Source organism: Camelina sativa, chromosome 20 (assembly GCF_030686135.1).
Source record: "Camelina sativa cultivar CO46 ecotype springtype chromosome 20, ASM3068613v1".
NCBI classification, from domain to species: Eukaryota; Viridiplantae; Streptophyta; class Magnoliopsida; order Brassicales; family Brassicaceae; genus Camelina; species Camelina sativa.
The window spans coordinates 11,951,804-11,972,613 of NC_141899.1; the positions used below are offsets into that span (position 1 = coordinate 11,951,804).

The 20,810-nt window shown below is 36.5% G+C and overlaps 3 protein-coding genes and 1 pseudogene across 3 annotated transcripts in view; all 4 read right to left on the reverse strand.

Moving 5' to 3' along the window:
- Nucleotides 1–15,277: 15,277 nt before the first annotated feature.
- LOC147918746 (thionin-like) lies at nt 15,278–16,676 on the reverse strand. The gene is made up of 3 exons (XM_087504414.1): nt 16,372–16,676; nt 16,182–16,259; nt 15,278–16,085 (listed from the first exon to the last, which is right to left on the reverse strand). Exons 1-3 carry the CDS (start codon nt 16,598–16,600, stop codon nt 15,979–15,981), a joined length of 414 nt encoding a protein of 137 aa, XP_087360540.1. The 5' UTR covers nt 16,601–16,676; the 3' UTR covers nt 15,278–15,978.
- LOC104770619 (thionin-like) overlaps nt 15,464–20,810 on the reverse strand; it is a 47,382-nt gene continuing 42,035 nt past the window's right edge. The window contains exon 4 of the mRNA XM_087504415.1: nt 15,464–15,519. Within this exon, the coding sequence (XP_087360541.1) occupies nt 15,516–15,519 (4 nt within the window). The 3' untranslated portion in view covers nt 15,464–15,515. The remainder of the gene's footprint in view (nt 15,520–20,810) is intronic.
- LOC147918747 (uncharacterized) lies at nt 18,249–18,539 on the reverse strand. Its single transcript, XM_087506198.1, has one exon. It carries the CDS (start codon nt 18,477–18,479, stop codon nt 18,249–18,251), a length of 231 nt encoding a protein of 76 aa, XP_087362324.1. The 5' UTR covers nt 18,480–18,539.
- LOC147918748 (uncharacterized) lies at nt 18,583–20,758 on the reverse strand (annotated as a pseudogene).

Consider the following 20,810-nt stretch of genomic DNA (forward strand, 5'->3'; position numbering starts at 1 on the left):
TTGGGTTAAAGGATGTCTTTGGAGAGTTCGTGCATCTGTACAAGGGGATGACCCGGATTTTCATGTTCGTGTATACGATTCGGAACACACATGTTCTGTGACGAAACGTTCTACTAGATGCCGTCAATCAACAGCTGATGTACGGGCAGGTCTTTACAGGGACTATCTTGGTGATCTTGGTCCGGATGTTAAACCTAAAAGTGTCGGAGTCATTTTCAATAAGCAATTTAGTCTAAAGGTAATTACTATGTTTCGACTGACTTTATTGATAACAATGGCTGAGTTATAGGTATGTATAGGCTGAGTTATTTACATTTTACGGCTCATTTATTGATTATTTAAGGCTGACTTATTCGAATGTATCGGCTGAGTTATTTATATATTATGGCTGATTTATTAATTTGTTGGTGTCGACAGATGGGTTATTGGAAGGCATATCGAACACTGCTGAATGCAAGGCAGATCCATCAGGGAACTCATGAGGAAAGTTTTAGCGAGTTGCCTTCTTACATATTCAAGTTAAAAAGGGAAAATCCGGGTACAGTCACGCGTCTTCAAATAGGTGATGAAGATAGATTCAAATATGTTTTTATTGCTTTTGGTGCGAGTATTGCTGGGTTTGCTTTCATGCGCAAAGTTGTTGTTGTCGACGGAACGTTTCTCCATGGTAGTTACAAAGGGACACTTCTAACAGCCCTAGCTCAGGATGGTAACTTTCAAATTTTCCCATTAGCTGTCGCTATTGTTGACACTGAAAATGATGAGTCTTGGCGTTGGTTCTTTACACAACTCAAAGTTGCCATTCCAGACAAAAAGGATCTTGCGATAATCTCCGACAGACATCAGTCAATAGGGAAAGCGATTCGTCAAGTGTATCCGTTGGCTTCACGTGGAATTTGCACTTACCATTTGTATAAGAACATCTTGGTGAAGTTCAAAGGAAAACATTTGTTCCCTCTGGTGAAAAAAGCGGCAAAGTGTTTTAGGCTAACTGATTTTAATGAGGCTTTCAATGAGATTGAAGCACGTCATCCCGAACTACATGGATACCTCCAACGAGCTGGTGTCCGAATGTGGGCGCGTGTTCATTTCCCGCGTGAAAGGTACAATTTAATGACAACGAATATTGTAGAATCAATGAACCATGCACTGTCAAATGCTAGAAGTCTTCCCATAGTTCAACTTCTAGAATCGATACGGAATATGATGACCAGATGGTTTTCTGAATGGAGAGAGGATGCGAAATCGCAGCAAACAACGCTCACTCGAGGTGTTGAGAAACTATTACAGGTAATTTTACATAAGTCAGTCGTCAATGTTGATAACTCAGCCGTAACAGTTACCATATCTCTGCCGTAATTGTTTCCTTATCTCAGCCATTACCATTATAGTTTTCATAACTCAGCCTAAAACGTTTTTGTTTTTTGTTCTACTCCCTTATAGGACCGTGTCACCGGAGCAAGACTTATGGAGGTACAAACGATTGATGCTGTACGTGCTGAAGTGAAATATGGATCATCTTTGCATGTTGTAAGTTTAGAAAAAAAAAGTTGCACATGCCGTCGTTTCGACCACGAGAAAATACCATGCATCCATGCAATCGCAGCTGCAGAGCATATGGATGTGTCTCGTATATCCATGTGCGATACAAAATTTAGGAGTGTCGATTTGGTTAACGGATGGGCTGGTTCAATCATGCCTCCAGATGAATCATTCCCTGCTCCTGAAGTTGTGGATAATCAGAAGTGCTTGCCTCCGATTGTTGTGAACCAGCCAGGAAGACCAAAGAAGCGTAGGATTAAATCATCTTTGGAAGTTGCCACTGAAAATAAACGCCCTAGGAAGCAACACGCATGTTCGCGATGTAAGCAAGTTGGGCACAATGCGAAAACTTGTGCTCTATAGTTTATTTTGTGTTATTACTCATCTGTCAAAGTATTATTACTTTATTTTGTGGTATTACTCATCTGTCAAGTAGTATAACTCAGCCATAACACACTATAACTCAGCCATCACATGAATCGACAAGATATTTCGTCCTGTATCATGATAACTCAGTCGTAATAAACTATAACTCAGCCATATAATCAGTCGTATAAACCAGTCGTTTGTTTTCATATTGTTTCTTTGATAACTCAGTCATGACATGAATCGACTATATATTTCGTTTTCCCGTAAAAGCTATAACTCAGCCGTAAATTTTATAACTCAGCCATGACATTAAACTTCGCTAAAATCGTTTTGATTAGTTTCCATTACACTTCATCCAAATAACAACAAAAAATATATATAATAACAACGCCTAAACAAGAGATCTCTGGTCGGGGGAGCCCGATCGAAAAGTTTCGCCACCAACCCTCTAGCGTTCTGGACGGTCCTGCAATCGCAGAATGGGAGCTGGGCCAGATATTTCAGTCTCCAATGGTTCCTCCACTGCGAGTTCGTTCACCGCAATTCGACAGAAATCTCGTACCCGTTGTAAGGCCTCTAGCCTTTCGATTGGCAATCCGGAGCCTCTGGACATCATGTCCTCTATAAAGGCACATGGGCCTTCAAGAAGATGGCGCTCGCGGAAGGCTTCACCCGACGACTCCAGGAAATTGACGTATCGGATTAACCTAGTCAAGCAAGCTCGATAGGCCCAGACATCCGTCTCGAACGGGAAGGCGGTTTCCCTCAGGGGTTCGCGATCGCCTTTCGGGAGATCGGGTACATCCATCTGATCGACCAGTTCTTTGCACGCTTTGTGCTCATCAAGTAGACGGACCATTCGCCAGTGTGCCAAGAAGTAACCTTCGATGATAAGGTCTTCCAGGACTAGAATGGTTCCCTCTAAACGGTAAAAACGATGGAGCTGGTCAAGTTTCAGCCGAAGCGCCCGAATATACGCGCCCATCCTCTTTCGCCGAGCTCGGTGAGTTCTAGCTGAAGGGGAGACACACCGGGGTCGACAGTATTTGAGTTCGGAGCGACCTCACGAGATCAGGACGTCTCTCCTACCTCCTTTGGAATGGGATTTTCCGGCTCCCGATTGCCGGATGCGGCGGCTATCCTTTCTTGGGCCTGTCTCAGCAATGCGGATCGAGTTCTTGCTGGCATCCTTCTATTTCTTACGCTGGTGGAAGTTAGAATGATTTATTCCCCCAACCTTCATCCCTATTTATATAGAGTCATGGGATGTAACCGCCGCTGAGTCCACCAATCAGACTGCAGCGAAAATTCCGCTGTGTCCCGAGAATAACTATAAAAGACCGTGCAACACATTTAATGAAACGCGTCTTTCGTTTTCCCATAAAGCTATAACTCAGCCGTTAAGAAATATTTTGGCAAGTTAACCTAATAATTACAAAAACATTTCTTTTGATAACTCAGCCGTTTGTTTTCATATTGTCTTTTTCGATAACTCAGTCATAACTCACTATAACTCAACCATGACATGAATCGACTATATCTTTCGTTTTCCCGTAAAGCTATAACTCAGCCGTTAAGCAATATTTTGGCAAGTTAACCTAATAATAGAATCGACCTTTCTTTTGATAACTCAGCCATATAGATTGTTCATTTTGATAACTCATCCGTTATTCACTATAACTCAGCCGTCACATGAATCGACGTGACCTTTCGTATTCCCGTAAAACTATAACTCAGCCAATACATGAGAGTAGATACTAAAATGTGGAAGCATGAAAGGTGGATACATAGAATTAGCCGAAGAAAAAAAGGGACGTTTAATACATGAAAAAGATGGGAAACTATACGAATAAATAAAAAACAATTATTTTAAAATAAACAGAAATTAGAGTCACAAATTGATAAGGTAAAACTAAAAATCACTGCTGGAAACCCTAAAGGATCTCCGAGACTTTGAGGGACAACCACAGAAGGTAACAGTTTTCGCACGTGATTTCATAGTCTCCATAGCGGAGAGAATGGAAACCATAATACAAACAACACATCACAGCACAAACGGGTTTAGGGAGTGACGGGCTGTCAGGATAGCGATGGGAGGCTGAGTATGAGTTTTTCCGGGCCGTCTTATAACGAGATAAATCATCCAGAAAATAATTACCGGTTACAATGGCATCCGAAGACTTCAGAGGATAATGATTTGCATCAAACAGCTGGAGGTAATGGACGGCCATATCCTCATTCCCTTGACAAATACTTAGTACCCCACATGCTAAGGTGGCATAACCATCGGCCGGCACAATACGACTGAGAATATCAATCCCACGCTGGATATCTCTATCCTCAGCCACAACCCTTAGCCCTTCGAAGTAAATGGCAATGGGGTTGCCGGCGTCAAAGCATTTGACGAAGAAAGGCCTGTGCCGCCCTTCATTTTGGAGGCTACCATCAGGGGCATTGGATGTGTTGATTTCTGATGGATCAGTACAAAGGCAATATATAGCAGCTGTCTTTAGAACTTCATCACTGTATACTGCATTTTTCCCCCTACGACCAGCCCTTAAAATAGAACCAAGTGCGGTCCATCCACCATATTCTGCAGCATTTTCTGCAACAAGGGAAACGATTTTGATGAAAACGTCGTCGGGGAGATCCGGCATCTTGGGTGCTAGCGCGGACATAGTGTTGAAAAAAATAATTTTATTCTAGTTTGTAGTTGAGAGGTAATAGACTAAAAACGGGAATATTATAACTCAGACACTTGGTTCTATTTGTAGTTGAGAGGTAATAAATAGACTAATGATTTTAGGGTTAAGCATATTTTGGTGGGAAACCATAAGTTATTCATGTAATAGACTAATAATCCTAGTGATAACTCAGCCGTCAAGTCATATATATATTTCAGCCATCACTTACTATAACTCAGCCATTACATGAATATACGAGACCTTTCATTTTCCCGTAAAACTATAACTCAGCCGTTAAGCAAAATTTTGGCGGGAAACCGTAAGTTAACCTAATAATAGACGCGACCTTTCTTTTGATATCTATAACTCAGCCATCACATGAATCCGTAAAACTATAACTCAGCCGTTAACTAATATTTTAGCGGGAAACCATAAGTTAACCTAATAATCGACGTGACCTTTCGTTTTTCTATTGTTTTTCCTTTATATTCTTTTAATTCATTGTATCGTTTTTGGCGGGAAACCATAAGTTATTCATGTAATAGACTAACAATCCTAGTGATAACTCAGCCGTCAAGTTATATATATATATATATATAACTCAGCCATTACATGAATATACGAGACCTTTCGTTTTCCCGTAAAACTATAACTCAGCCGTTAAGCGATATTTTGGCGGGAAACCGTAAGTTAACCTAATAATAGACGCGACCTGTCTTTTGATAACTATAACTCAGCTATCACATGAATCCGTAAAACTATAATTCAGCCGTAAAGCAATATTTTGGCGGGAAACCATAACTTAACCTAATAATAGACGTGACCTTTCGTTTTTCCATAAGTTAACCTATTGTTTTTCCTTTATATTCTCTTAATTCATTGTATCGTTTCGGTTTCTTACTCATTGTATCGTTTCCTTCTGCTCCGCTCACAATATATTGCACCTACAAATCTCCTCTACAACCAATATCAATATATCCTTCGATCATTGCATACGTAAGTCTCCTCTCCATCCCCTCTCAATCTATTGCATATTTTCCGATCATTGCACCTATCAGTTGGTGACGGTTGTTTTTATTTTGATAGCCAAGCTATGGACGGAGAGGGTTCCAGTAGACGTCAAAAACGCAAGGCAGACGAAGCATTATCGTCAGCAAGAGTCCCAAATTACGAGTGGGAAGAGGAATCACTATTGGCCGTGTCCGAAGCCTTTTCTCAGACAAGAGCCGCGGTTGAGGCGGAGTCAAAGCGTCGCTACACAAAAATTCTGCGTATGATGGATGAGCATATGAAGAAGAAGGAAGAGAAGACCGTCCTCCGGCATCAACTGGATCTAATCGACGCTCAACTAAACCGACTGAATCATATCTTGGGTGGAGAACTTGTCGACTTAGCCACAGAGGACAAGAAGTTAGAGGAGATGAGAAAGATTGCGGAGGCCGATGCCGACCAGTGTGTGGTTCCTCCTCCTCTTGATTGGTTTTTAGAAGCTCATGGTTCCTCCTCCTCTTAATCGGTTTTTAGAAGTTAATTCCATAGTAATGTCGTCTCTTCTTCTTTATGAACCCTGAACTTGTTTTATTTTTAGTTCTTTTTGTAATGTTTCTTATTAATATAACTCAGCCGGTATTATGATAAATCAGCCACTAAAGATTTATAAATCAGCCGTCACATGAATCTTTGAGAGTTTTCGTTTTCCCATAAATATTGTAACTCAGCCGCAAAGTCATATATATCAGCCATTTATTTTCATAAAGTTTCTTGAGGTAACTCAGCCATACTCACTCTAACTCAGCCGTAACATGAATCGGTGCGACATTTCGAATTCCCGTAAATATGATATCTCAGCCGTCAAATCATATATATCATTCATTTACTTTCAAATTTTTTCTTGTGATAACTCAGCCATAAGTCACTCTAACTCAGCCATAAGTCAAATCCTTGTCGACGATACTTCCGTTGTGGGTATGCAGCTGCGAAGAAGGTAGAGTCTGTTTTTGGTTATGTTGAATCTGTTCTTGTTGGTTTATATTGAATCTGTTCTTGTTCCAATTGTTGTCTCCATCACCTTGATAGCTTATGAATGATGAACACGTCTTCAAGTGGGTCGATGAGGCACTGTTGGATGAGGTAGAGTCTTTCTCTGTTCAAGCTGAAAAACTACAAATGGAGCTTAGGAATGAGCTATTTGAGAGGGTTGAAGATGCAAAATCAGAATTGAAAGCAAGGATGAAGGTTATGATAGTTGTGATAGTTTTTGGTTATATAATCATGTTTGGTCTATTTAAGATAGCAGGATGAGATAGTGTATGATGGGATTATGTTTCCATAATGTTGTTGTTAATGGTTATGGATTCCAAGCAAACTAATGTTGTTGTTAGTGGTGTTTTATCAATCTTTTTTACTAACTCAGCCATATATTTACTATAACTCATCCATAACTCACTATAACTCAGCCGTCACATGATTTTTCGTTTTCCCGTAAATATTATAACTCAGCCGTCAAGTCATTTATATCACTCATTTACCTTCAAATTGTTTCTTGTGATACCTCAGCCATAACTTACTATAACTCAGCCGTCACATGACCTTTCGTTTTCCCGTAAATATTATAACTCAGCCGTCAAGTTATATATATCATTCATTTACAAGAGTATATCTGGTTTTTAGAAAGTTTTAAAAGGTTTTACAAATTGTTTATAATGATATATATCTATTTTATAATAATTGTAATATTCATAATTCAATTTTACATTTAAATGTTGAGTTATAATAATGTAAATTTACAAATATTTTATAAGTCAGCCGTGTAAGTCAATAACTCAGCCATCACTTAGTCACTTTGTCGGAATTTTAAGATTTTTTATTCGAATTTTGAGTTCAATTTTTTAATTATTTTGTATAATATATTGTGAAAAACTAACTTTATAAATTGATTACGCGTGTGGATCTGAGCAAGCATAGAATTATTGTTTGGGCTTCCCCAACAACACTTTTAGTAATATCGAGGCACGGCACGAAAGACTAAACGAAGCTGTACCAAGTACATAAATCAGCCATAACTCACTCATCCGTACGAAGTAGATAACTCAGCCGTTCGAAATATATAACTCAGCCATAACATATATGTTTATTCAATATTTAATTATAACTCAGCCGTGTAAAGTACATAACTCAGCTGTAACATTGAAAATATACTAAACAAAGGACTTTCTTATCCAAGTACAATTCCTACCAAAAGAAATCCAAATTTTTCCAATATCCAAGTACAATTCCTACCAAAAGAAATCCAGATGTTTTTTTACATATCCAAGTACAATTCCTACCAAAAGAAATCCAAAGGTTTTTTTACATATCCAAAGTGCAAGTCCTACCTACCAAAAGAAATACAAATGTTTTTTACGTGAACTGATTCATAAAATCAGGTGACTCATCGAAGATTTCTGCTGCCATTTTAACACGTATACCCTGGATGTTTTGATCACAGATTCCATCGAAAGACACACCAAGCGCTAGACATTCTATAAACTTTAAAGAGTACACGCCACAGTCACCAACATGTACGTTTTGCGGGACCTTGGAGACTGTCCTCCTCCTGAAGGTAAACTGTTTGTAAGTAGGTGTATGAATTTCATGAGGAACGTTCGCGTTCATCATTGCTGGAATCATCCGCGTAAACGCCCTACAAGCATTCAGAATTCTAAGCTCACTCTCTCCGGTTACTTGTCCCACGATGCTATCATAGCAATCAATATGCCTTCTGTTGAGATCCACGTGCAGCGCCACCCAGTGATCGCCTCCAGTTTGTGGAGCAATATACAGGTGATCCACATCTTCTATCCACTTCAAATTAGTTTGTTCGTCTGATGGAATCAAACCTTTAACTAATTCTTCATAACAATTGTCAGTCATTGTAAAAAACTTGGGTGCGGACATGAACATCGGATAATGACGGTGAACCATTTCACTGGTGAACCACGGGTCTATAAACGCAATGCGTTTGTTGTGGAATGGGAAGGGATCTCGTTTGTACCTACACCTAAGGACTCTCATAAACGCGCCCAAGTGTTGTACAACAGAAAACTGAGTAGTAAACAACAACACAACCATAATGTAATATAAGTCAGACAACGACAACAATAACTAAGACATTAAGATAAACTTACTTCATCAGTAAGCCACCCATATTTACCATATTCTTCTTGCTTCTCTGGCTTCTCTGGCCAGTCCTTTCGTTCGGTGATTAGCACCCTATAGAATTCAATTTCCATTCCGCCTTTGCCTAACGGGATATTCCTAACAAACAAATAAACACAAGTTAATATAATGTTAACAAGCTGTTATTAACTTGTTAAGCAAAAGGGTCTAAAGGGTCATACTCGGCTTTCTTTAGGTGCTCCAAAAGTTTCTGAACCTTGACCGGATCAACAGGTGCCAGAGGATCATATATTCCAGGTCCAGGTGAACAGTTCTTCCTCATGCACGTCAGTCCGTTGTCTCCAATATTAGGGAAAATCCAGCTTGGATGATCTTGTTGTGTATTCAATGCACTCCCATCCGCTGACAGCTTAACACTCTCCAGCCTTAAAGCTTTAATTCTATCAAGCCTAATCTTTTCGTCCTCATCATCCTTAGATTCAGTTTCAAGTGAGTCGGCTTCAGCAAAATACTCGTCTGTAATATCTTCTGCACCAGCTTCTCCACCAGCTTCTGAACCTCCAGGTAGTACAAATTTCAACGGCTTAACACCAGCAGCCACAACAGCAGCAGTAGGATTTTTAGGCGCCCTACCTCTACCTCTACCTCTACCTCTACCTCTACCTCTACCTCTACCTCCACCTCTACCTCCAGCCGCAGCTACTTCTTTAGCCTGCTTTGCCGCAGCTACTTCTTTGGGCTTCTTTAACGCAGCTACTTCTTTGGCCTTCTCTGCCGCCTCTAACTCTTTGGCCTCCTCTGCCGCCTCTAACTCTTTAACATTTCTCCTCGTGGAAGGCCGTGTTTTCGTATCAGCTGGTCTCTTAGTAGCTGGAGACTTCTTAGCATCTGGAGAAGTCAAATAATTCTTTTCCTGTATATTAAAATTATAATAACTCAGCCTAAACATTCTGAAAAATCAGCCATAAAACAAAGATAAATCAGACATTATAATAACTCAGCCTAAACATTCTGAAAAATCAGCCATAAAACAAAGATAAACCAGACATTACCTTCTCTCCCGCCTCTAACTCTTTGGCCTTCTCTGACGCCTCTAACTCTTTGGCATTTCTCCTCGTGGAAGGCCCTGTTTTCGTATCAGCTGGTTTCTTAGCAACTGGAGACTTCTTAGGAGAAGTCAAAGAGTTCTTTTCCTGTATATCATAGCGAAGACAATTAAAATTATAATAACTCAGCCTAAACATTCTGAAAGATCAGCCATAAAACAAAGATAAACCAGACGTTACCGGAACTTTTGGTGGACCTTTTGATGTCTGAAGTTCCTGTCCATGTCCCAGGTTATTTAGTTCCTGTCCCATTTTTAAAGTCTGGTCAGTCGTGCTCTTTGGAAGCACGAGCTCTTTCATCTGTTTGAGGTCCGTCTCAAAAGATCCAAGCCTGGTTTCAATCCTTTCATCCATCTTCTTCTCCAGATTCGCTGATACATTTTCAATGTTCCTATCAACGGTGTCAAACCTTGTGTATAACTTAGAGATCAATTCGTAGAGATCATCTTTCCCAACATCTTCCCCAACATCTTCCTCCTCACTTACCTTTTTTTCTTTCTTCTTCCTCTCCTGTGCAACTCCTTCACTAGTTTCCTGACTGTTGGAAACTTTCATCTTCTGAACTTTCCGCTTCTTTGCGGGAGGAGATTCAGACTCAACAACTGCTTCACCTTTCTTTTTCTTTTTCTTCTTATCACTCCCCTTAACATCCCAAAAACCTTTAACAAACGTATTCAGATGTATGTCTTCGATCAGGCGATCGATTGCTGGGTCGTCTTCTTCTTCTGGCCACGAATGAAATAGCTCGCAGCCATTTTCCTTCATAACCATATTAATCACACGCAGCTGTAACATAAGAGATTATGAAACCCATCTGTAAGTTTTAACTCAGACAAGACTAAAGCATAAATCAGTCATTACTAAAACATAACTCAGCCAACACTAAAGCATAAATCAGCCATTACTAAAACATAACTCAGCCATTACTAAACAATAACTCAGCCATAACTAATCATACTCATCCATTACTAAACACTCGCTCAACCAGATATAAACCTTACCTCACCAAGCGCTTTGATCTCTTCAGCAATTGCGGTTTCCAGCGATGAACGTGTACGGTTTCCACCCCATTGAAGCATCGGTATGCCACCATCTTCAGCTGATGCATTCCCAAACCGTTCTCCAAAGCATTTGATGGACTCATACGCCCAAACCTGTAACACGGGTGTAAACCCGCTAAGGGTGTACGACTTTCCCGTAGGGTTCAGCATCTTTATGGAATCAACAAGAGCTTCAAATGCTGACCGACCCCACGGATACGTCTTCATTGCTTCATCATCAAAAACTCTTTTGGCACTTTCATATGGAATTCTAGAGTTATGATGCAAACCATAAAGTCCAATGTGTTGAAGAAGCAACAGCCCCAACCATTTACGATGATCAAGGTTAACCCATCCCCGGCACACTTTTAATGCTTTCCTGAGTTCAAGTAGCGTTGGACCTGCCCCACCAGGCACTTTCAAAAGTCGGAAGAACTTTTTGTGTTCCTCTTCAAGTTCAAACTGTTCAGTAGGCATTGGGTCTATGTTTAACCCCGTCAGATAATGAAATTCATTCAACCCAAACCTGATAGGTTGACCGCCGACCACAAACCAAAGCTCCTTCTTATGTACCCTTAACTGGTTACATAGTAGGAAATGAACAACCTTACCAGACCAGACGAATTGGCTATCAACTAGCTTAGAGATTATTCCAATTGGTACTTTCTTCGTTTCATCCCACGCATCCAGTCCTATTGATTCCCTAATCTGAGGGAATTCTTTCATCCTGAAATTTGTGTTTATATCTCTACACTCTATTTTAGCGTATAGTCTTGGGGGTAATCCCTTGCTTGTTCTCAGAAGAAATAATCACCATCGACATCTGTTATAGTTCATAAGTAAATCATAACATAAATCAGCCATAACATAAAACAAACTCATACATAAAGCATAACATAACTCATCCACAAACACATAACTCAGATCTAAAGCACAAAATATCTCAGTCACAACTCATCCGTCCGCAAAATAAAACAAACAGTAAATCAGCCATCGAATCGAATAAATCTAACAAATCAGCCATAAACCCTAAAATAACTGAGCCGCAACATAAAACAAAAAGTAAATCAGCCATCGAATCGAATAGATCTAACAAATCAGCCGTAAACCCTAAAATAACTGAGCCGCAACATAAAACAAAAAGTAAATCAGCCATCGAATCGAATAAATCTAACAAATCAGCCGTCATTAACAACGGCGACAATCAGCCGTAAATCATCGAAAAAATCCACATTCAGTCAGAAAACTCGAAATTAAACAGTCGACACATACCGGATAGACGAAGACGAAGAAGACAAGACGAAGAGAGAGAGAGAGCCAATTGAAGAAAGAGAGTGCGACGACGAAGAAAGACGGTGAGAGATGACGGCGAGAGATGACGGCGGGAGATTGACGGCAAGAGAGTGGACAATGACAGTATCGCCGGCGACGAGAGACGAGAGTTTCAATAATTTTTTTTTCTCGCGGTTTGTGAATAGTTAAAACTATTCACTTTCCCTCTCTTTGATATAAACGAGAGAAAACAAAACTGTGGATCTAAAAAAAACTGCTTAATGACGTGTTAATTCATATCTGATGTGTATTTTAATTTGTTGATGTGTATTTTTTTTTTTTACTCAAATTCGGAAAACAAAACCCAAGGGGTAAATTGTAATTACACCCAGGGCACTAAACATTCTAGTAATTTTCAAAAGATTTATAGATTTGAGTAATAAACCAACTTTTGGATAACATTTGATTAATTCTTTCTTATTTTTAACCAACTCTCTCGTGGTTGTGAGAGCTTCTACCAAATCTCTTCTAGTTATAAGTTTTTTTTTTTTTTGAAAATACTTCTAGTTATAAGTTATAACTAAATCTCTTCTAGTTATAGGTTATAACCAAATCTCCTTCTAGTTCTGTCTAGCTGATCGCAAATTAAAATATGAGACAAAAATCCAAATAGTTTGTACAACGTGTTTTGTGTTTCTTTTTGTTTTAACAAACTCTTTCTTTTTTTTTTTTTTGTATTGGAGTTTTGTATATGTTGGGACCAAATAAATGATTAGTGCCTAAATAATTTGAGTGGTGTACTAAAATATTTGGAAAAAAAATCACCCATTCGAGTAAGTGTGTTAGAGTTAACTGATAATTCTAGAGTAGTAAATATTTTACAGGCTTTCGTGATCGATAAAAACTAAATGTTCACTTAAATTAAAAAATTCACTTTAACCAAAAGAATAATATATCTATATCTATATATATATATATGTATATATAGTATTGCGGGTTTACTCTAAAAAGAATAGATTATTGTTGGGCAATTTCAGTATCTCAAAAAATTTAAATATTATCGATTTCCAAAATATGTACTATGTTGAGATTTTTGTGAATCTTATTCATAAGTGAAAAAAACATTTTTTAACAGTTAGTTTTAGTGGATTAATATCATAATTGTTGTGATTCTAATAAATTCTGTGGTGAAAGGATTATTATTTCATTCTCAAACTTTTAAAGCAAACTAATATAATTTTAGAAAAATACTTAGGTTCACTCCTAGGGGTAATATTGGCTCATAGATTTGTAGTAGATATGGAGTCCACTAAGAAAATTGGCGGTCAAAGAGTTATAAATCTTCTCTTGCACCCTCTGATGCTTTTCTTCGTTCCCAAGAAACTTTTGCTCGTAAGATTGACTTGAAGAACTTGCTCCAAAACCTTTGTCAAACCGGATTGAGCCCACACCACATCTCTGCGTTTTCTTAATTCTACTTGATACTGAGAAATTTGGAAATAAAATAACTACTATGCAATAATTAAATTAAAGTATGAAAACTTAGAGAGTGGAAAACGTCATCTTTCTCGACTAGGGATAATTGGTAGTCTATTGGTGAATTTCTTTGCTGACTGAACTGCCAGTTTCTCCTCCTTTGCAGCTCTAAGATGTAGAGCTATTTATTCCACCTTTTTATCGACAAATGTCGCATTCGATTTGCACTTGTGTGTCTCCTCCATAAATGTCAATATGTGAGGAAGCCCGTCTCCAGATTAGCTTATAAAGTCTATCGTACTACATAAGAGCATCGCAAACTCACCATCTTCATTCTTCTATAAACTCTAAATTTACTTTAATTCATTTCTATTTTCGCTTTTGAAATAGATATTATTATTATCTATATATACATTTTTGAAGTACATTTTGGGTTCTACCCTTTTAATTTTGCTTATTTAAAATTTTAGTCCCTACAAAATTGCACTAAAAGCAATAAGTAAAATATGGTAGATTGGCAAAATCAATTTTTTTTATAGAAACTAATTAATTCTACCTAAATTCCTTATTAATAGAAAATTTGTTTTTATATATGTGTCCCAATATAATAGTAAAAAAAAATCAAGTATTAAACTGCATACACTAAAAAATAAACAATCAGTTAAATTAAATAATTATATATTAAACAAAAAATAATAGTATTATTTTAAATAAATACAAAATATTATTCTGATTAATTATACATTATACAAACAGTTATATATCATAATTTTAGTATTTTATCCAGATAAAATTATAATACTTTAAGAATAATTGTAATACCGCTTAAATATAAAAAATACTAAATATTAAAAATATATAATTTTATTACTAAATTAAATACCGTTAAAATCAAACATCATTATAAATAAAATTAAATAGTTGTCTCGTGGTGTTCCATGGGTTAAATCCTAGTTTTCTTTATATATAGAGAAACTCGATTTGTTTCTTTGCGATAGAGTGAAAAAAAAATTACCTTTTTATTTCATTTTTTAAAATTTATGATCAGAATAAATAAATCAATTAATATTTTGGATTCGTTTTAGATATTTAGAATTATACTCACAAATTTATTTATTTTAATAATAAATTTATTAATAATGAGTGGGATTAATATTTTTTACAGCCGGTTACTTATCTTTGCCAATTTAATTGCAGTCTAAAACACTAAAATCAAACGTAGTGGGATTAATATTTTTTACAGCCGGTTACTTATCTTTGCCAATTTAATTGCAGTCTAAAACACTAAAATCAAACGTTAGCTTTAGCTTTAAACTACTCATAATTAGAAGTATTTGGTGTAATCATTCAGTCCACAATATACTACCGAGAATTTCACCGTTCCCTTGTGTTTAAAGTCTATTGGGTTACTGTTCACCAAAACGAAAGGTCTGTTGGGTTACTACTCTAACAATCATGACTATAAGTTTTCCATTACTAAATAAAAAGTTTTCCACTACTTCAACCTATCGATTGCATTCTGAATGCTCTGCTCATACAAGATATTATATAATCCGAGATTTGTAAGTCTTAACTGTTTTGCTAAGTTTGCATCGGATGTTGTCAAGATATCGAACTGATTGTAAGAAAATTACGTTAAAGCGAGAGTTTGTTTTGATCATAGAAGATAAGGACACATTCTTATTTTTTATTTGGATAATAGCAAGTAGAAGAGGTAAACAATCTAGGGATCAATGACCTTATTCTACGTCACATAGAAAACCTGGAAATAGTAGAAGCTAGCTCAAGACTCTAGCATTTTTTTGTGACATACAGGACGATTATTGAAAACAGGAAAAACAACAAGACATAGTTCGTGGATATGCTTGTTAGGCAGTTTCAACTGAGCTAAAATCTCATAACACCCTTTCTATCAAAACAAATTTTCAAAACTCCCTCAATGGTAAAAGGACAATATTACCCTTAATGAAGATTGTTTTAGGTTAAATATAATTAAATAAGTAATTGTTCAACGAAAAACATAGTAGCTTAGTGGTTGTGAGCTCCATGCGCACGCGTGCGCGCCCAGGGTTCGAATCCCACTAGGGGATATATGGTACAACTATGCAAGGTGATATATGGTACAACTATGCAAGGTGCAACTGGTACAACTATGGTGCAACTGGTACAACTAGGGGATATATGGTACAACTATGCAAGGTGCAACTAGGAGATATATGGTACAACTATTCTTTAAAAATTGTTAGAGGGGTAGTTTCGTCCTTTCGTTAAAAAAAGGGGTAGTGAGATTAAGTGGGGGTAATGCAGAGATAAATTTCTGGTATAGGGACACTAGAGATGAATTCTCGTTTCAACTGCATTGGATGAGCCCTTGGTACAAAACTCAAAACATGCCTCGGTGCATTGTACAGCTGCTCCATTCACAATTTCGCTTGCATCTAATTTACAGAAACAATATTAAAATTAATTGATTTTTTATATGCTCCAAAATCTATTAATAATAAAAAATATATATTAATGACTTTTTGCATTACCAGAGTTCTGGAGAGTGGTTAATGTATCACACACATAGGATGCACAACCCAACTTGCAGTATTCGTTGACGACATCACCTTAAATTTAAAAAATTAAAAAATTAAATTCTTAGAACTTGCATCAAAATCTTGATCCAACATGTAAAAGATATAACTTAATGAAACAACAAAGAAAAAAAGATGAAATTACTAGAGTTTTCGAAAATGTCATGTGTATATGGCTGAGGACATTTTGTCCCCTTGATAATTTTGCATCCACAAATTTTTGCACAAGTTTCCCTAGCAGTTCCAGGAAGACGGCAAACATTGTAACAGTTTCTAGCAGTCGTGCTCGGACAACAACTCTTTGCTTCGACATGAATGTGCGCCATGACAAGACTCATTATGAGCACACTTAGAATCAAAGTTTTACCTGCCATCTTTCAGTTGTTTGATTGCAAAATGTATATGTGGAGAGTTATAAGATTGTATTGATGAAATGGTGATGAAACAAGGCTCATTTATATATCTTTAACAAAAAAAAAAACAAGGCTCATTTATATACTAGTTGGTTCTACGACTGGCAACCAGAAACTTTGTATGATATGTTTATCATCACATGCTCTAGAGTCTGTCTGTACCTGCTGCGTGGACCAACCTTATCTTAATTGCAATCTGATACTTAATATTCAATATTTCGTATTGGTTCTGCTGGTTATATATTGCATATATTTGTGCTAACCGTGTAATTATTATGTATGTTCTTATAATTTGGGGTGGGACAAAAGTCCAAATAGTTTGTTACAACGTGTTTTTTTTTTTTACAAACTCTTTTGTTTTGTATTGGAGTTTTGATTTATACTAGGTTTTCACCCGCGATACACTGCGTGACTAAATTATAAATTATTGTATTTTAAATAATAGTTTTTAGTTTATTTTATTTTTAAATTTCTAATTAATTAATTTTTAATTTTATTTAGAATATTTTTTCTCCTTCTTACGTTTTATACAGTTTAAAACCTTATTACATTAAATTTATTATTAGATAGAATATAAAATTTTAAAAGATTTAGTTTTGTTTTCAATAATTAAACAGAGATATATGCATATATGGTATGTTAGTGTATATTTTTATGTGTATACAATTTTTTTTTGGGAATATTAAGGATGTATTGTAGTATGTGTAATATTTTGTAGTTCATACACTAAACAATTTTTAAGTTAATTTTCCAAACTATAACTACAAATTTATAGTCACTACAAGAAAGACGTACATTGTTAGCTTGGAAAATATGCTATCATATGTAATACATAGCGATTTCATAAATGCTATTATATCGGCAGCTATGGTAGATACCCCATCTACGATAGCGTTATTTTTCTGAGCTATAATAAGTTCATATACAATAACGTTAGTTAAATGTTTTAATTTAGTTTTTTCGTAGCAATATCTGAATGCCGTTATTTATTTTTTCATAACAATTTATAAAAATTTTAATTTTATTTTTTCATAACAATTTATAAAAATTTTTAATTTTTTCTAACAACTCAAATTGGGTGCTATGATATATCATTGTACAATAGCAAATATTTTTTGCCGTAATTTATGTTTTCATAACTCTTTTTCGTGTTGTATTACCTTATTACATAATTAAGTTTATTCTCTATGATGTATATTATAACATCTTTTTTTTTTGCTATTATAGTTGCATATAACATTTTTCTCCTGCTATTATATAGATGACTTAGTGCTATCTTTTAAAATAGAACATGCTATCATATGTAATATATATAATCTGTAATTTTCCGAAAAAGATACCATTTATATAAGATCTCAAAAGCATTGTGAATAACATCCCAAGCACAATACCAAACACAATTCCAAATCCAAAATGCACAACATAAAACATTCCAAATTCGAAATACATAAGACATTGTCTGGACCAAAGTTGTCTTAAACTAGCTGGACCAAAGTTGCTTCATCCCCTGCAATAATGGACATTGTCTTATATCAGTGTTGCACATGAAATACTAAAAGCACAAGGATCACAGTAAATAATACTTACCAAAAGCATCAGTTTATAACAGTCAATAGATAACCAACTGATCAATTGGCCATGCGATTGATGAACCAAGTGCATCTCTCATATACTCAATCTCATCTGATGGCCTCCAAACCGCTGCGTCATCTACCTTGACTATATCTATCCAAACTCGCACAGCGTTAGGACCCAAGCGAACACAGTGTACCTTTTGCTCTAGATCAGTTGAATGCACCCGTCCTTCAGCAACAACCCGCTTCCTTCCGCTAATATCCATTAACTTACACTTCTGATTTTCCTTGATAGCTCCATTTTTTCGCTGACAATTTGACAATATCAACCAATTACTACAGGAACGAGAGATAACCATAATCAACTTCTCAGAACATATAAATATAAGTTACCGGAGATCTTCGAAGAGGTGATTGTGCAGCTATTTGAGTTTCCATTGCATTAGATTTTTGAACTGTTCTTGGAGACTTCTCGCATGATGCTGAGGTTTGTGTCTTATGCGATTTAGATGCAGACTTTTGAGTAGGAGATAACTGACCTGTTTCATCTAGGTTGTTTTCAAAGACAACCTTGGTGACAGGCCATGCTACAAAAGACAGTAAACAGTCCTCTATGTATGTCACATCTACTGTAGGCCTCCAAATAAATGTGTTGGGTTCGCGTACCACATCAACAAAAACTTTGACACCCTTTGGTCCGAGTGGAAGTCCATTCACCAAAGCTTTCTGATCTTGTGTGTTCCAACGGCCTTCAGCAACAACTACATCATCGTCAGACAGATCAAGTAGTTTGCATTTGTTCGAAGAATTGGTTCTTGTGCCCTGTAAAAAACATTAATAAATCACTTTAGTATTCTAGATGATCTATAATATGTACAAACTTATTAATTAATAAACAAGATAGAAACTTTACAAGTGGTGTCATATCCTCTTCGTGGTCTCCCTGTTCTAGATTAACACACTTCGTGGCAGGCCATGCAATCATGTGCCCAACAGATTCTTCAATCGTGAACATTTCACTAGCAGGTCTCCAAAGGAATGCTTCGGGTACAGTGGCAGTGTCAACCAATACTTTATAATCTAAAGGACCTAAACGAATCTCATTCACAACATCATCTGGATCCGTCGATATAATACGTCCCTCAGCAACATTCACAGCATCACCAGCCTAGTCAATCAAAATACACTTTGGTTGTGTTTTTTTTGTTCACACTCTACGCAAATTTAGATTATTAAATAAAAAACAGAGTGTATAGTTATAAAGAAATCAATATAATGGATTATTAATCACTTACCCTTGCAGCTGAATTTTCACCAACTTCAGCTGCTTGTCTCTGTAAAATGCAAGAAAAATATGAAACAAAGTTTACATCATTATCAATCAGCTTATTGTACAAATAGAATAGTGCATTACCTGGTTCTTCAGATTAAAAATTTCATTTTGTAGTTCAGTAACCTTGTGCTTGAGCTTAATTTGATTCTCTTCCATTTCAACGAAACACTTGTGCTTAACTTGGAAACAAGCTAATTTGGTCTTACTCATATTTCTGCCCATTGCCCTCAATCGACCAGGATTATCTGGTCCTAAGAGTTGGGTTAGTGTATCTTGTCCTACATTTATTGCAACTGATGGATTATCAGAATTAACAAGTTCTGCTGCCTTTTCCTGCAAATGTAGTCATTTACAGGTGAAAACAGTATAATTTAAATATAAATTAACGAGTTAATCTAAAAACCTAATTAACGAGCATACTAAATTATAACTTACAATTTTTTCAGCTGCATTTGTATTCACGGGTGTCCCATCCTTTCTAGTACGCGATTTCACCCACACCTTTAGTCTTGACACTTCAGAATGATCTGAACTTTCTTGTTTCTAAACAAATAAACAATATATCATTCAAAATACTTTTTAAGTGCTGAGAATTAACAACGTAATTGCATTAACCTTACCAATTCTTCAGCTAGTCTAACCATTCCTTTGCAACTACAAGTGTGTGGTATCTGTTTGCGTCTCCTTTCCTTATAGCTATCGCTTAGGACCTAACGCATGATTGTAGATATGTCATATTAGATCCAAAAACAAACATAAAATTAACTAACTTAATTAAAAAATAATACCTTAAACTCATTGCTAGTTTTGTTTTTCACAAATTTACACCAACAATTTGGATTAACATTCTTAGGTCGCATATTCATCATTTGTTGGTTAGTGTGAGCCTCCCTAATTTTCTTAACCAGTCGTGACTTTGATGACCTCCACAAGCCTCTCATCTATTTAAGCACGACAGTCTTTTGGTAATCTTCGTCTAATTCAAACCTTACGTGTAATCAATCACATTTTAAGAATAAATATTTAAACCAGCTATTAAGTAAGTAGATGTCAAAGTAGAGAAAAGTTTATCTGGACAGATTTCCAAAGCACTGTCTTGACATCCTCAGTAATTTTTGACCATTTTTCAACTGTCACAGGAACGTGTTCTCGTACCAATGGACCCAGATACGATGACAACTTAACAGACCCAGGACCATAATGTTCTCCCATGAAAGTGAAGTCTACATGTACTCTGCTATTTGGATCCTTTGCGATGTCTTTC

Bases quoted from the DNA above. Each gene is read 5' to 3' on its own strand.
- LOC147918746 (XM_087504414.1), bottom strand. From the start codon at position 16,600: ATGGCAGGTAAAACTTTGATTCTAAGTGTGCTCATAATGAGTCTTGTC. The intron at 16,260-16,371 runs GTAATTTCATCT...TTTAAATTTAAG, and splicing joins TGACATTTTCGAAAACTCTA to GTGATGTCGTCAACGAATAC. The intron at 16,086-16,181 runs GTAATGCAAAAA...TCTGTAAATTAG, and splicing joins AACCACTCTCCAGAACTCTG to ATGCAAGCGAAATTGTGAAT.
- LOC147918747 (XM_087506198.1), bottom strand. From the start codon at position 18,479: ATGGATATTAGCGGAAGGAAGCGGGTTGTTGCTGAAGGACGGGTGCAT.